The sequence below is a fragment of the Bos indicus genome, chromosome 5 (genome assembly GCF_029378745.1).
Source record: "Bos indicus isolate NIAB-ARS_2022 breed Sahiwal x Tharparkar chromosome 5, NIAB-ARS_B.indTharparkar_mat_pri_1.0, whole genome shotgun sequence".
NCBI lineage: Eukaryota > Metazoa > Chordata > Mammalia > Artiodactyla > Bovidae > Bos > Bos indicus.
In genome coordinates, this window is record NC_091764.1 from 100713448 (window position 1) to 100729308 (window position 15861).

A 15861-nucleotide genomic window follows, 5' to 3' on the forward strand; every position below is an offset into this window, starting at 1 on the left:
TTCTTGATAGCTTTCTATATACTCAAGTTTATTGTAATATCATGAAAAGTGTGTATGTTTCAGAAATTTGTCAATAAGCTAAAATTGTTTTATGCATGTTCTGCATTTCTCTTACCCTTGTTTAGAGTGTTGATTACTTTGTTTGCATAGGCAATATATCCTATGGGTCCCCTCTGTGATTCAAAGTCATTCTACAGAACAAGCTTGTCTCCACCTTTTAAACCTGAATGAATCTGTGTCCTTGAGTGTTGTCTTAGAAAATGATGGATCCAATAGCACTATTTTTGACCAGACTGTAGAAGAGGAAAACTTCCATTCTTGTGCAAATTTTGAGGTAATGTGCAGAATTTGACATTTCAGAATTTCAGATGAGAAAATGGAATTACTACTTAAAAATGAGTTTTGTGTCTGTTTCTCCATTGCTGGCTTGTAAATAAATTCTTCAGTACCATTTTTATAGATTCCGTATATATGTGTTAGAATGGCCATGGGGAGAGGAGGTAGAGGGTGAGATGTATGGAAAGAGTAACATAGAAACTTACACTACCATATGTAAAATAGATAGCCAACGGGACTTTGCTGTATGGCTCGGGAAACTCAAACAGGGGTTCTGTATCAACCTAGAGGGGTGGGATGGAGAGGGAGATGGAAGGGAGATACATGTATACCTATGGATGATTCATGTTGAGGTTTGACAGAAAACAGCAAAATTCTGTAAAGCAATTATCTTTCAATTAAAAATAAATAAATCTTTAAAAAATTAGTTTTAGAGAAATAACAAAACTTGATTTGGATAAGCTGTGGAGTCTGAGAAGGAAAATTGGAGAAATTTTGAGAGGCAAATAAAAAGACAAGTTATATATACAATAAAACTTGTGAGGTACTGCACTTTTCTCTTGCAGGGAATGGTAATAAAACAATATAACTGTTTTCTGATGGGTTTCCCTGGTGGCTCAGCGGTAAAGAACCCGCCTGCCAATACAGGAGACATGGGCTCGATCCCTGGGTCAGGAAGATCCCCTGGAGAAGGAAATGGCAACCCACTCCAGTATTCTTGCCTGGGAAATCCCACGGACAAAGGAGCCTGGTGGGCTACAGCTCATCGTGTTGCAAAAGAGTCGGACACAATTTAGCGACCAAACAACGGCTTTTAGATAGTAGAACTGTTTAAAAATGAGGATAGAGAATTAGGTAAAGCAATGAGAGATTGGAACTCAGGAACATAGAAAACAATAGATAAGAAAACGTAGGAATAACTTTACTGGAAACTGTCCTCAGGCTAAATAAAGGAATTGGAACAAGTGATCAATAAGTCTCCCATTAAGACATAATGGATTCACATGGCTCTCTCAGCCTCAGAAGCAAATTAAGGCATTGTTTACCATATAAATGTATAAGAATGATTTTCCCATTTTCTGCTCTTTATGTTAAATAGGTTTCCCACAAGTCTTCTGAACAGATGGCTTTTGTGACTCTGTTGGTTAAGGGAGATACTCTTAAAATCTTTGAGAGGAGATCTGTAGCACTCTCTTCAGAAGAGACAGTGACCTTTGTGCAGACAGATAAACCCATCTATAAATCTGGAGAGAATGGTAAGTCAATATTTATGTTTCCTTCTTATTGTTGATTTCAGAAACTCTTTCTTCTAATTTTAAGCAATCCAAACACATTATTAAATTTAAATCCAAGTTCTAATTTGGTCTTAACTCTTCAGATCAAGAATTTTTAGAATTTTGACCAGTTGTCTAGGTCAGTTATGAAACAGTGCCCTCCAGTTTCAATTATTGAGTGCTTTGTTCCTTACAGTTTTGTGTCTATCTCACTGTTTACAAATTCTAATGACAGGCTTGCGTAATACAATGGCTGCAAGCTAGGGGTGTGTTACTTCATAATTTACCATCTGGGCAAACTAATTAAATCTCTATTTTGACTCAATTCTTTTCATCCACAGAATGGAAATAGTAAAAGTATCTCATTTTTACTGTGAGAATGAGATCAGATCAGATCAGATCAGATCAGTCTTTCAGTCATGTCCGACTCTTTGCAACCCCATGAATCGCAGCACGCCAGGCCACCCTGTGGTCAATGTAAAATAGTCTCTCTGTGTGCGTGTGTGCTAAGTTGCTTCAGTCGTGTCCCACTTTGTGCGAACCTATGGACTACAGCCCACCAGGCTCCTCTGTCCACGGGATTCTCCAGGCAAGAATACTGGAGTGGGCTGCCATGCCCTCCTCTGGGGAATCTTCCAGACCCAGAGATCAAACTTCTGTCTCTTATGCCTCCTGCACTGGCAGGTGTATTCTTTACCCCTAGTGCCACCTGGGAAGCCCAAAACAGTCCCTGGCACACAGTAAGTAATTTGTAAATGGCATTTATTATCATCATCATTATTATTCATACCAGAAAAAGGAATCATAAATCTGATAACTTAGGCAGAGCCCTTCTTCATTATTGTTGTAAGTAGAAGAAAGCAGAAAGGCCACCAAACTAAGATTCAGAAGGATATGATTTTTGTCTTGGCTCTGAGAATAAATTATCAACTTCTGCCAAGTCAGTTATGGTCTTTGAGATCTTTAGTTTTCTCATTTATAAAATTAGAAGTTGGATAAGAGCATCCACACACTTTGTTCTATGAGCCTAGCGGGCTACAGTCCATAGGATTGCAAAGAGTTGGATATGACTGAACATCTGAGCACACAGATGACTTACTAAAAAAAAGTAAAAGAACTAAAACAGAATTTATCTTATACTGAGGTTTTTTTTTTCTTTTGCTACATTATGTTTTCTCTTCTGGATGTATTAAAATACTATGATAACAATTATAGGTGCAAAAATAGCTAATATGGCTTTTTTGGAATTCTGCTAAAATCAATATTTGCCAACATTAATATATTTTTCCATAAAAATTACATATAACTCATGTGCACATGTGTGTATATATGTGCATGTGGGCAGTTGGGTCTGACTCTTTGCAAACCCCATGAACTGTAGCCCACCAGCCTCCTCTGTCCATGGGATTTCCCACGCAAGAATACTGGAGTGGGTTGCCATTTCTCTTCCAGGGGCTCTTCCTGATCCAGGGATCAAACCCAAGTCTCTATTGTCTCCTGCATTGGCAGGCAGCTTTTTGACCACTAGCGCCACATCAAAAGTTCGTGTGTAACTCTTATCATAGGTATTTCACATTTGACTTTCTATGATTAATTCTGCCACCAAGTTTTGAGACTTCCCTATGGGCTGTTATGGAAAAAGTTTCTAGTGGTGGCAGAAGCTCATGCCAACTTTGGTAACACCAGGTCATGATCAACAGAGGAATTATAAATGTGCAATAAAAAAATCTTTCCGAAAAGAACCCAGATCTCAAAGGTCTAAATCAGAGCTAGAGGAGAAGGAAGTGCAGTGTTCTATGAAAGTAAGGCAATTAATTTCACTGTCTATTTATAAGCAATCATATCTGGGAGAGAAAATAACAAGAGTAATAATTCTTGTTAATAACTATAAGAAAATTAATAATTAATAAATAATAAGAAAACATTATTGTCCCCTCTTCCTCTTTTAGTTAAACTTCGCATTGTGACACTTGATACTAAGTTCCTACCTATCAACGATGTGGTGAGTTCAGTCATTTCAAAGGCACAATGAAATCTAAACAAATTACTCCATTGCTCTATAAGGTGTCACTGGGAAGTTTTCCATAACTATGGAGATACTTGTAACTACAGTTTCAAAGATAAACCTCAATATTAAACAAAAAACTTTCCTATGCAGTGGATTGATTTTTACTTCTCTAGGTCTTTTCATCCTATTAGAAAAAATGACTTCCATAGAACTTGCTTTTTACTTCCCAGAGGAAAGTTTGAGTCTGTTTCAGATTTAGTTTTCCTGGCATCTTTGGCTCTAGAAACTTTGCCATCTGGAACAGGGGGGAATAAGTCAACATTTAAGTCAGATAATCTTTATAATGCAATATCTGGCCCCCAAATGAACTGTTTTAATATTAACTTGAATTTTTCTTTCTTCTTTCAGTATCCCTTGATCACACTTCAGGTAAGAGATCTTTTTCAAACCCACCATTTAAAATGTTTAGATAAATAGTGATATGTGTGTAGTTCTCATTACGCACAGTGAGAAATTAAGATAACTGAAATATGGGGGAAGAGAAATTTGTACATGCATTTGTGTAAGGCACCATGTGAAGAACCAAAGAAAGGGCTGCCACTTTTAGTGTCTGCTGTGGGCCAAATGGGGCAATGGTGGATCCTCATGGAAAAAATAAGATTAGGCTCTTTGTAGGGGCTTCCCCAGTGGCTCAGGGGTAAAGAATCCACCTGCAATGCAGGAGACTCAAAAGACACTGATTCGATCCCTGGGTTGGGAAGATCTCCTGGAGAAAGGCATTGCAACCCACTCTAGTATTCTTGCCTGGCGAATCCCCTGGACAGAGAAGCCTGGAGGACTACAATCTATAGGGTCACAAAGAGTCAGACATGACTGAAGCAATTGAACATGCAACACACCGGCTCTTTCTAAGGGAGGCTTATGTTTCAAATTGCTTGATTTTGGCTGCTGGCTCTTCTCAGTTTTAATTTAGCCACATTTTGTTTTAAGAAAATAGAAATCATAAGCACCTAAAAATGTAGGAGTACACAGAAGGTGATATTATAAAACGGACTCCACTTTAAGAAACCAGTTTGCATCTCCTTCTACCAGTTCAGATCTCTAGTGTAGTGTAATGTGGCTTTCAAATTTAATTGAAATTGCATGCCTGTCAGTAAATAACTTGTATCAATCAACTCCATGTATGTATCAATCAACTCCAACAGTATGTATTTTAATCTCTACATATAATAGATACCATGACTAATTAGTTCTAAAGGTTAATACATTGAGATTTAGTTCTTCATTAATGATCATGTATGTAAATATAGTCTATAAATGATTTTTATTTTGTTATATGGGTGACAACTTGTCATTCTAGTGGGATAAATAAATATAAGGTTGGCCATTTTATGTTTTCTGCATTATTAGTAACCTGTAAATAATATTATCTCCACATTTAAACATTTCATGCAGATAATGTTGTGTTCCATGGAAAGCAACAGCAAACTTAAGTAACATCGCTTTAAATGAGTAAAAGATTTATTGTTTTCAGAAACTGCTACCCTTGAGTGTAGTAGGTTCAAGGTTAGGGCAGTAATAGCACAATGTTACTAAGGCTTCTTCTATTTACTCTTTTTTCTTTCTTTTTTATTTTTTAAATTTTAAAAGTATGATAACACATTTACAGGAGACTTGGAAAATACAGAACAAAGTTACATATAGTGCAATTGTTTTTTTAAGAAGATAAATTAAGATTTTTAGTTGGAGTTTCAATATCAAACTCTCAAAATTAATAAAATGAATATACAGAAAAGTAGAAGATTATAGGAAACATGAAAAGCACCATGAACCAATTCAACATAGTTAAGATTTATGCAGTTTTGACACAACAGTAGGATACACACTCTATTCAAGTTCTCATAGACTATGAACTAGGAGACACTGAAACATATCCAGGGATGGAGAACAAGGTGCAAGAATTTCATGATCTAAAGGAACTGAAATCATACAGAGTCTTCTTCCTTACCACTGTGGAATGATGTTAGAAATCAACATCAAAAGATATTTGAAAATAACCCATATATTTTCAAGTGCAATGTGACATTTACCAAGAGAGATCTTTGACTTAGCCATTGAAAGCCTCGATAAAATTGCAAGAATGATAGAACACAGCAGGTGTTTGCAGAGAAACAAGCATTTAAATGAGAAATTAATTATCAAGATACTTTTTAAATCCCATGTATTTGAAAATTAAATGTCCACTTTTAAATGATGGATGTATCTAAGAAGCCATAGCAAGGAAAATTAGAAAATATTTATAATAGAAAAAAAATGAAAGAGAATTTCCCAGAATTTGATGCATGCAGCTGAAGCTGCTCAATAGACTTCTATTTAACCTCTATGTCATCCTCAATATCTTGCTTTATTTTCAGTGGCATTGATTCTTCTCTACCCAGTGACTTCTATTTACGTGTCATTAGCCAACACTCAATCACATGAGTAATTTCCTTACTGAAAGGAAGTTTACAAAATTAATTTAACTTTCTAGATTTTACTGTGGAGGAAAGCAAAAAAATAACAAAAAAGATGAGTAGTGAGAAATGTTTCTGTGCCTTTGTAGATATCTTTTAATCCAGATTTCTTTAATTCAGTTCAGTTCAATTCAGTCGCTCAGTTGTGTCCGACTCTTTGCGACCCCATGAATCGCAGCACGCCAGGCCTCCCTGTCCATCACCAACTCCTAGAGTTTACTCAAACTTATGTCCATTGAGTCGGTGATGCCATCCAGTCATCTCTTCTGCTGTCGTGCCCTCTCCTCCTGCCCCCAATCCCTCCCAGCATCAGAGTCTTTTCCAATGAGTCAACTCTTTGCATGAGGTGGCCAAAGTATTGGAGTTTCAGCTTTAGCATCAGTCCTTCCAATGAACACCCAGGATTGATCTCCTTTAGGATGGACTGGTTGGATCTCCTTGCAGTCCAACGGACTCTCAAGAGTCTTCCTCAACACCACAGTTCAAAAGCATGAATTCTTCGGCGCTCAGCTTTCTTCACAGTCCAACTCTCACATCCATACATAATTACTGGAAAAACCATAGCCTTGACTAGATGGACCTTTGTTGGCAAAGTAATGTCTCTGCTTTGGAATATGCTCTCTAGGTTGGTCATAACTTTTCTTCCAAGGAGTAAGCGCCTTTTAATTTCATGGGTGCAATCACCATCTGCAGTGATTTTGGAGCCAAAAAAATAAAGTCTGACACTGTTTCCACTGTTTACCCATCTACTTCCCATGAAGTGATGGGACCAGATACCATGATCTTCGTTTTCTGAATGTTGAGCTTTAAAGCCAACCTTTTCCCTCTCCTCTTTCACTTTCATCAACAGGCTCTTTAGCTCCTCTTCACTTTCTGTCATAAGGGTGCTGTCATCTGCATATCCAAGATTATTGATATTTCTCCTGGTAATCTTGATTTCAGCTTGTGCTTCTTGCAGCCCAGCGTTTCTCATGATGTACTCTGCATAGAAGTTAAATAAGCATGGTGACAATATACAGCCTTGATGTGCTCCTTTTCCTATTTGGAACCAGTCTGTTGTTCCCATGTCCAGTTCTAACTGTTGCTTCCTGACCTGCATATGGGTTTCTCAAGAGGCAGGTCAGGTGGTCTCATATTCCCATCTCTTTCAGAATTTTCCACAGTTTATTGTGATCCACACAGTCAAAGGCTTTGGCATAGTCAATAAAGCAGAAATAGATGTTTTTCTGGAACTCTATTGCTTTTTTGATGATCCAGCGGATGTTGGCAACTTGATCTCTGGTTCCTCTGCCTTTTCTAAAACCAGCTTGAACATCTGGAAGTTCACGGTTCACGTATTGCTGAAGCCTGGCTTGGAGGCTTCCAACCCATAATTTCTTTAATTATGGCTGGATAATATCAATACATTTATTGAAGCAGGCTCACACAAGCTGCTAAAAGCAAATGATGGAGGAAGTGTGGCTTGAAGGATGCTTTCTTATTGTGGGACTTCCATTTAACAGTCTGTAATTCTTTTCACAATTTCAGATACAAGTGCAATAAAATGATAGAACTTTCTTTACTTCCCTGAACTACATGTGTTCAGTCACTCGGTCATGTCTGACCCTTTGTATCCCCATAGACTGTAGCCCACCAGGCTCCTCTGTCAGTGGAATATTCCAGGCAAGAATACTGGAGCGAGTTGCCATTTCTTATTCCAGGGGAACTTCCTGCCCCAGGGATCAAACCCATGTCTTCTGCATCTCCAGTATTGGCAGGCAGATTCTTTACTACTAGCATCACCTTGCTGTGTTGTGCTTAGTCACTCAGTCATGTCTGACTCTTTGTGACCTCATGGATTTCAGCCCGGCAGGCTCCTCTGTCCATGGGATTCTCCAGGCAAGAATGCTGGAGTGGGTTGCCATGCCCTCCTCCAGGGAATCTTCCAAACCCAAGGATCAAACCCAGGTCTCCCACACTGCAGGCAGATCCTTTACCCTCTGAGCCATTAGGGAAGCCCCAACTATATAAAGGATCACAAATTAAAAAGAAAAGGATAATATTCTCATACATCCTGTGCTTTTATTTCTTCTTTATTTTCTAGGATCCTCAAAACAATAGGATTTTTCAATGGCAAAATGTGACCTCTTCTCAAAATATTACCGAACTCTCATTCCAATTGATTTTAGAACCAGTGTTTGGAGATTACTCTATTGTCGTGAAAGAAAAATCAGGAAAGACATTGACACACCAATTTACTGTTAATAGAAATGGTAACCAATTGCTAATTATGATTGTTGTCTTATATAATTGAAATGTCCAAAGAACTGTTCAACAAAATAACTTTTATGTTAGAATTAGACAAATTACATTAAGTTTGATTTGGTTTTCTGCCATTTTCCTTTCTTGTCCTTCTATGTTTTATTGTCTCTGCTTTCTTGCTCATCATTCATTGCCTGTATCCTTATTCTGAACCCTTCCTTTTCTCCTGAGGAAATATCCCATTATTTTAGAATAAAGACAACCATCTAGAAAGGATCTAAAGGACTACAGCAAACAAAATGTGAAGTTCCAAGAATAAGGCAAAGAAAGGAAAGGGGAATTATTAGTTAATGAGACACCATCACCCACTGATGGAATTTGGAGGCGTTGAACCATGATCTATACAGAGGCATACATAGAAAAATGTCATGTGTGGAAACACATTTACATGGTTGTAGTCATTTTTGCTCAGCAGTGTGTGAGAGCTGAAGTCACATTATATTTCTCTTTGTTTCCAGTGTTGCCCAAGTTTGAAGTTAAGGTCAGTGCACCACAAACAATAACTATTGCAGACGATGAATTCCAAGTCAGTGCATGTGCTAAGTAAGTATTCAAGAGATTTAACTCCACCTGTCAATACAAGGCTTAGAGGAAACAAAAAAATGAGATCAACCGTGTAAACTTATGTATCTGCTTATATTAAAAGTATTAAAGAAGTTATGGATTGTCACTGTAGAATATTTGAAAAATATTGAAAAATGTGAGATATTACCTAAAATTAATTACATTAACTGCCATTAACACTTTATTTTTCTGTGGTCTTTCATGAGAACTTTCAACAATTATACTTTTTTACCCACTCCAGTTAAGAAAACCTGTCACTATATAGTGCCAGGCTTTTCATGTATTCCAATTCCTCTCTGCATAAACATATCTCTATGTGGCTATACCAAATTTATCTAACCACTCTTTTATTATATGACATGCAGCCTGTTTAATTTTGTTTTCCCAGTGACAAATAAAGTTATAGTAATGTCTTTGTGTATAAAATATAGCATTTTAATTAAAAATTATTTACTTAAGAACAATTTCCAGAATTGGATTCACTACAACAAAAGTGTAACAATACTCTGACAAATGTGCAACATTCTTTTAGTTTTTTGACTGCCATATTGATCACTAAGTATATTGTGCCCAAGGACGATTCCGACAGCTTGTCTAAAGCACCTTGCCTCATTGAATCTTCACCATCAGTGGATGTTTTCACTAAAAAAAAAAAGAAAGAAAGAAATACTGAAAATATCATAGTGGAGAAAAAGGCATTTTATCAATTTAATTTTAACTAATTTGAATCCACTTGATGTAAAAAAGGAATTCCTATGTGACTTGAGAAATTGTTATTTTCTTTTGAGGGGATTATTTCTAATGCCTTGCCTTTCCTCAAATTTCTAATTATAGTTAAAAAAAAAAGATCTAATATTTATTGAATGCCAATGAATGTGCTAAGCATTACATTTGTTAACTTTCTCACCATGTCACTGTGAGAAAGGAGCTATTATCAATTCAATGTTATAAAGAAAGATAATGAGACAGAGAATTTAAATAACTTATCAACATTAATGGGGTTTTTTGATGGAAGAACTACAATTTAGACCTAGGCTATCTAAGTTCAGTTTCTCTCCTAACCAAGACCTCTATTATACTTTATATAAACAATTGAAAATGTTAATATTTGCCATATTTGTTAAATATTGTTTATTTAACTAATGACATGAAAAGTACTTGCCTTTGAATATTTTCAGTAGTATATTAAAGATACATTGGTAAAGGGCAGCCTGGTAGAAACATGGGGATTTTGCTGAGAATACCATAAAGAATCTTAGAAACAGTTTCTAGTCTTTAAAAAAAAATGTTCTTTAGACTCTAGGAAAACAATCATATTTTTCTGAGTTTCAGTGAAGAATAGCTGATCATGTGCCAGAATTTTGTAAATGTAATGTATGAGATATTATAGATTATCTGTGTTAAAAATAATGGGATAATCAATATAAGGATCCTAAACTGGTTTCACTAGAAAAATCACACAGAAAACCAGAATTGTCAGTGGGATTAACGTCTATAATTTATCTGCTAAATGGTATGTTGAAAAACTGCAATGCATTTTATCGGGGTAGTCAAAATATTTATCAAGTATCACCTTCCAAAGACTTCCTAAAAGCTAAATGTTGATATGGAATTGAGATTTATTTATTTATTGACATGGAGCTGGGATTTATTGAAATGTTGATATGGAATTAGGATTTATTAAAACTTCCTTAATGTTATATTCTACTCAGATCTGACATTAAACAGTGTTGTCAGTATCAGCAATAATCAAATCCTGCAACAGGACTAGAGAGTTGAGAGCAGAGCTAAGCTTGCTCTCCATGGTTATTTCTGTGCAGGCTAAGAGAACATGATGAATGAATCACTGTGTCCAGAAAATAACATCAGTCAGTGAGTTGCCAACAATTAAGATTGCACAATACTGAATCATTGTTTCTTAACCATTCTCTGGGACTTAGCTTGGAACAGCCAGAGGAAACAACAACAAATTAGATTATTTCAGCAAACCACCTCAGAGATGAATTAAGCTTTTAAGAAGGAAGAAAATCGCCCACAGGCAAAAGTATTTTAATAAACTGCATTAGTATTCACCAAAAACTTTTCAGATTATAAAAGGAAAATGTTTATTCTGATCTGTATGTAAACTTAAGCTACATATCTTGTGGGTATATGTCAATTTGTAGGTGATAATGCAATAAGTTTTATCTGATAAATAAAAGACAGTAAAAAGAAGGAAATAAGATATGCTGGGGTATAACATTTGTGACCTGTTTAGAGTCTTGACTCTATTTTACTTGTAATTGATATTTAGAGTTGACAGATTATAGTGAGTTGGATTGAGTTAAAATATCAGAAGCATTGAGAATTTTTAAATAGATTAGTGGAAGAGAAAGAACATGGATTGTGGCCTAAGGAATATCTGAGTTTGAATTTTAGTTCCATCAGTTACAATGTGGAGAAGAGAGATACTAGATCTCAATTTACTAATCCATTAAATGAGATAACACACTTACATCTTAGGATCACTGGAAAAAATAAATGATATATGTAAACACCAATGTCCAACTACTAAAAAAAATATTATAATCAATACATTTAATAATATTCAGTTTTACTGTATACTGATTTTATATTTGTTTTTCTAAATACTAGTAGAAGGGATCCTTAAATAAGCCAAAGCTCAAACAATCAACATATTTGCCTTTGAGTCTTTAAAAAGCTTGTATTATAGTCTTTTGTGTGTTTGGGGAGAAAATGAAATATTTATTTAATCCCACCCCAAAAGACAGACTTTGCTAGTGGCTCAGACAGTAAAGAACCTGCCTGCCATGTGGGAGACCTGGGTTCAGTCTCTGGGTTGGGAAGATCCCATGAAGGAGGGCATGGCAACCCACTCCTGGAGATTCCTGCCTGGAGAATCTCCATGGACAGAGGAGCTTGGCAGGCTGCAGTCCCTAGAGTTGCTACGAGTCGGACATGACTGAGCAACTAAGCACTGCTGCTGCTGCCGCTAAGTCGCCTCAGTCATGTCCGACTCTGTGCGATCCCACAAACGGCAGCCCACCAGGCTTCCCCGTCCCTGGGATTCTCCAGGCAAGAACACTGGAGTGGGTTGCCATTTCCTTCTCCAGTGCATGAAAATGAAAAGTGAAAGTGAAGTCGCTCAGTCGTGTCCGACTCTAGCGACCACATGGATTGCAGCCTACCAGGCTCCTCCGTTCATGGGATGTTCCAGGCAAAAGTACTGGAGTGGGGTGCCAACACATGCACCCAAAAGACATTATACTTTTGGTCAGAGCATATCCAGTATATGCCAATCCTTTTATATTTACTGAGTGAGAAATGAGAAGTGTTATTTAAAATATTAATCAAGAAGTACTTCATGATCCTGAGTAATTTATTTATGTGTATATATCTTTTGTGCTAGAGCAAGTGTTGCAAGCAGTTTTTAAAATATTTTTATCAGATTAAAATATAACTTTTGAAACTCAATTTGATCATTAAGTCCAAGTCACTGAGATTTTGAATTTTACATTACTTTGAATTTGATTTTTAAAAAAAACAACTGAATCTTCCTAACAGATTAAATGTCTAATTTAATCTAAATTAGAGTGCAAATAGATGAGCTTCCTAATTGAATTTGGTTGTTGGGTAGACATAGCTTAGAGATTTCATATATAACTTATGAATAAGAGACCATGAAATATGACCGTGGTATTGTTCATATTACCAGTATGTCTTATCCTCCTAGGTATACCTTTGGCCAACCTGTACATGGGAAAGTCCAAGTTCAGGTGTGCAGGGGATTTTTTTCCTCTGTGGCTTGTGAGAAAGACAAGAATGAAATATGTGAACAGTTTGTTGCACAGGTACAGATCATGATCTTTACTCCAAAAAATTAATTCTTGCTCATTTTCAATATTATTCTTTCTTTGATTCCATTTATAAAAGAGACTGAACAACACTATTTTCATGTTGTGGATAATGGAGGTTGTACATGGGTGAGGTAAAGAATGAGAAGAAAATTTAAGGTATAATTCATTCTCTAGGCCAAGTTCATTGCGCTTCACCTATATATTCATAGAATTTTTAGAATTTGAAAGATCTTATTGTCTTTTTTGTGTATACTGTTTAGGTGACCTCTCTGATCTTTCTTTGGAGTATCATAAACTATCCTTTACATAAATAAATCCCTGATGGCACTCACCATGCCACCTAGAATTGTCTTTATGAAAAAAGTTCACTTGCAAATAGCTGTAATTCAGAGTATCTATTTGATTACCTTAGATTTGAAGTTCACTTTTGAAGCCACCATTTGCTTTTTCAGTTTATAGTATCATAACATTAATGATCATGAGCATCCCTTTGAGGATCACCTTTAGACTTCAAAAGCGAAATGTGTTTACAGCATACAGTTTGTATTTTAATTGTTTGTCCTAATCTCACTGAATTTTTGAACAGAAAATTACTTAGTCTTTTTGGTGAATATCGATATTTGGTTAATACAGACAGAAACCTATATTTAGGTAGGGATTGCAGACTAAAAAAGACTGAATGGAATTCTTTCACATCAGAGAACATTATTCTACGGTGTGGTTATAATTTTGTCAGCCATTTTACCCAAGTGATGGGGATTTCATTCAACTAGTGTTTAATTTTTCCCCGGTGTGAAAAATGCAACAATAAATAATCTGCTAAAAATATTTTTATGTATGAGAAGTTTTATTTATTTGAAATAGATCCCTAGGAGCAGATTTCCTGAGTCAAAGTAGATAAATAGGTGGATAGATATAATCATTTATAGATTTAATTTTTAAAAAATATTACTGCCAGCCATACATGAATTGTGCCATTTTGGTAGACAAAAATTTAGCTTGTTTTAACTTGCATTACTAGTGAGTTTTGGGCTTCCCTGGTGGCTCAGTGGTTAAGAACCAACCTGCTAATTCAGGAGATGTGGGTTCCATTCCTGGGCAGGAAGATCCCCTGGAGAAGGAAATGGCAACCCACTCCAGTATTCTTGCCTGGAAAATCCCGTGGACAGAGGAGCGTGGTGAGCTATAGACAAAAGAGTCAGACATGACTGATACTAATCAACAACAGCAATAACTCATGAGTTTGAGCATATTTTCATATTTTTGTTATCAGTTTGGACTTCTTGTTTGAGAACTCTTAATGATACCTGTTTTTCCTGTTGCTGTGAAATGGAAACTTTCTTGTTTTATGAATATTGCCCTCTAACCCTCTTGCCAGAACTAGAAAAAGCCTGCACACAGCAACGAAGAACCTGCATGCCACAAGAAAGATCCAATGCAGCCAAAAAAAAAGTACCCTCTAGTCTCAAAGCAAAATTTTTTCAAGTTTTTATTTAAATATTTGTGGTATTTTTGAAATACCAGAGCTCCTAATGTTTATGGGCTCTCAGCCCTAGAAAAATATCTTACCTGCCATTGTATTATACATGTAGCTATCTTATAAGATTTTAAAAATGTATCTAATCAACATATAATTTTTATTAAGTTCTAAAATAATTTTCTTTTCTTCCAGGTGGATTTTCATCTGTGTTAGTATCTACCTCTTGTACAATTTTGCCCTCCTAAATCATCTCATAAAAATGTTCATCTATTTTGTTGGTCTTTAACTTCTGCTTTCACCTTTTTCCTAACAGTACTTTCTGTTTCTGTATAACTTATTTTCATTTTCATGTTACTCTTTTCCTTAAAATTTTAGTTTATTTTATTAGTTCAAAAAATGTTAGTTGCTTCTTGTTTAAAAAAAAAATTCAGTGTTTTTACATTTTCAGTTAATCACAACATAACAGCAAAGATTTTGATGCAAAGTATTCGTCCCTTGACAATGGCAACATCTAGATTATTATTGATTTACTTCACGTGGTCTCTTTGACTCAGGGATGACTGAAAATTTTTTCCTTATAATTTCAAAGCAATTGAAGTTCTTCTGATTACTTTTTATTATTTCTTTTTCATTTGTATTTTAAACAGACAAACTTGACCTTTTCTGTTGTTGTTGATTTTATAGCTGATAGTTCAGAGCACCACATACTCTGGAATCAGAATGCCTGGTTAGCTCCACCACCTCCCAACTGTGTAACACTGGGCAGATTATATAGCCAACCTGGGCTTCGTTCATTTATCCATATAAAGGAGATGATAATAGTGACTTGTTCATATCATGGTTCTGAGGTTCAATGAATTGATATATACCTCTAATGTTTTACATTTGAAATTAATAAACACTATATTTTAAAATAGAGTTAAATCTATATCTCTCTAATTACTCTTGTCGCTACTGAAATATTATCTACAGATTTTGCTTTATTTCATTTCATTTTACACTGGTAGCAATTTTAAAATCTTTATTGAAATATAGTTGATTTACCATGTCATGCTAATTTCATATGTACAGCAAAGTGATTCACTTGCACACGTATATATAAATACATGTATTATTTCTTTTGTATTCTTCTTTTACATTCTTTTCTCTTATAGGTTATTATAACATACTGAGTATAGTTTCCTATACTATGCAGAAGGTCCTTGTTGATTAACTATCTGTATATAAATAGTGTATATATTGTAATCCCAAACCTCTTACCCCTCCCCCCTTCCCCTTTAATAATCACAAGTTTATTTTCTATGTCTGTAAGTCTGTTTCTAGTTCATAAATAAGTTCATTTGTATTCTCTTTTTTAGATTCCACATGAAATCACATATTCATCTTTTTTCTAACTTTCGTCACTTAGTATGATAATCTCCTGGTCCATCCGTGTTGCTGAATATGGCATTATTTGCTTCTTTTTGTGGCTGAGTAATATTTCATTGTATACATGCACCAGATTTTTCCTTTTTTAAATGAACAATTT

General features: G+C 35.6%; 1 protein-coding gene across 1 annotated transcript in view; it reads left to right on the forward strand.

Moving 5' to 3' along the window:
- LOC109558584 (ovostatin homolog 2-like) overlaps positions 1–15861 on the forward strand; it is a 52173-nt gene that overhangs the window by 350 nt on the left and 35962 nt on the right. Inside the window, 6 exon segments of the mRNA XM_070790177.1 lie at positions 151–334; positions 1436–1622; positions 5539–5570; positions 8215–8383; positions 8891–8975; positions 12730–12847. Coding sequence (XP_070646278.1) covers positions 151–334; positions 1436–1622; positions 5539–5570; positions 8215–8383; positions 8891–8975; positions 12730–12847 — 775 coding nt within the window.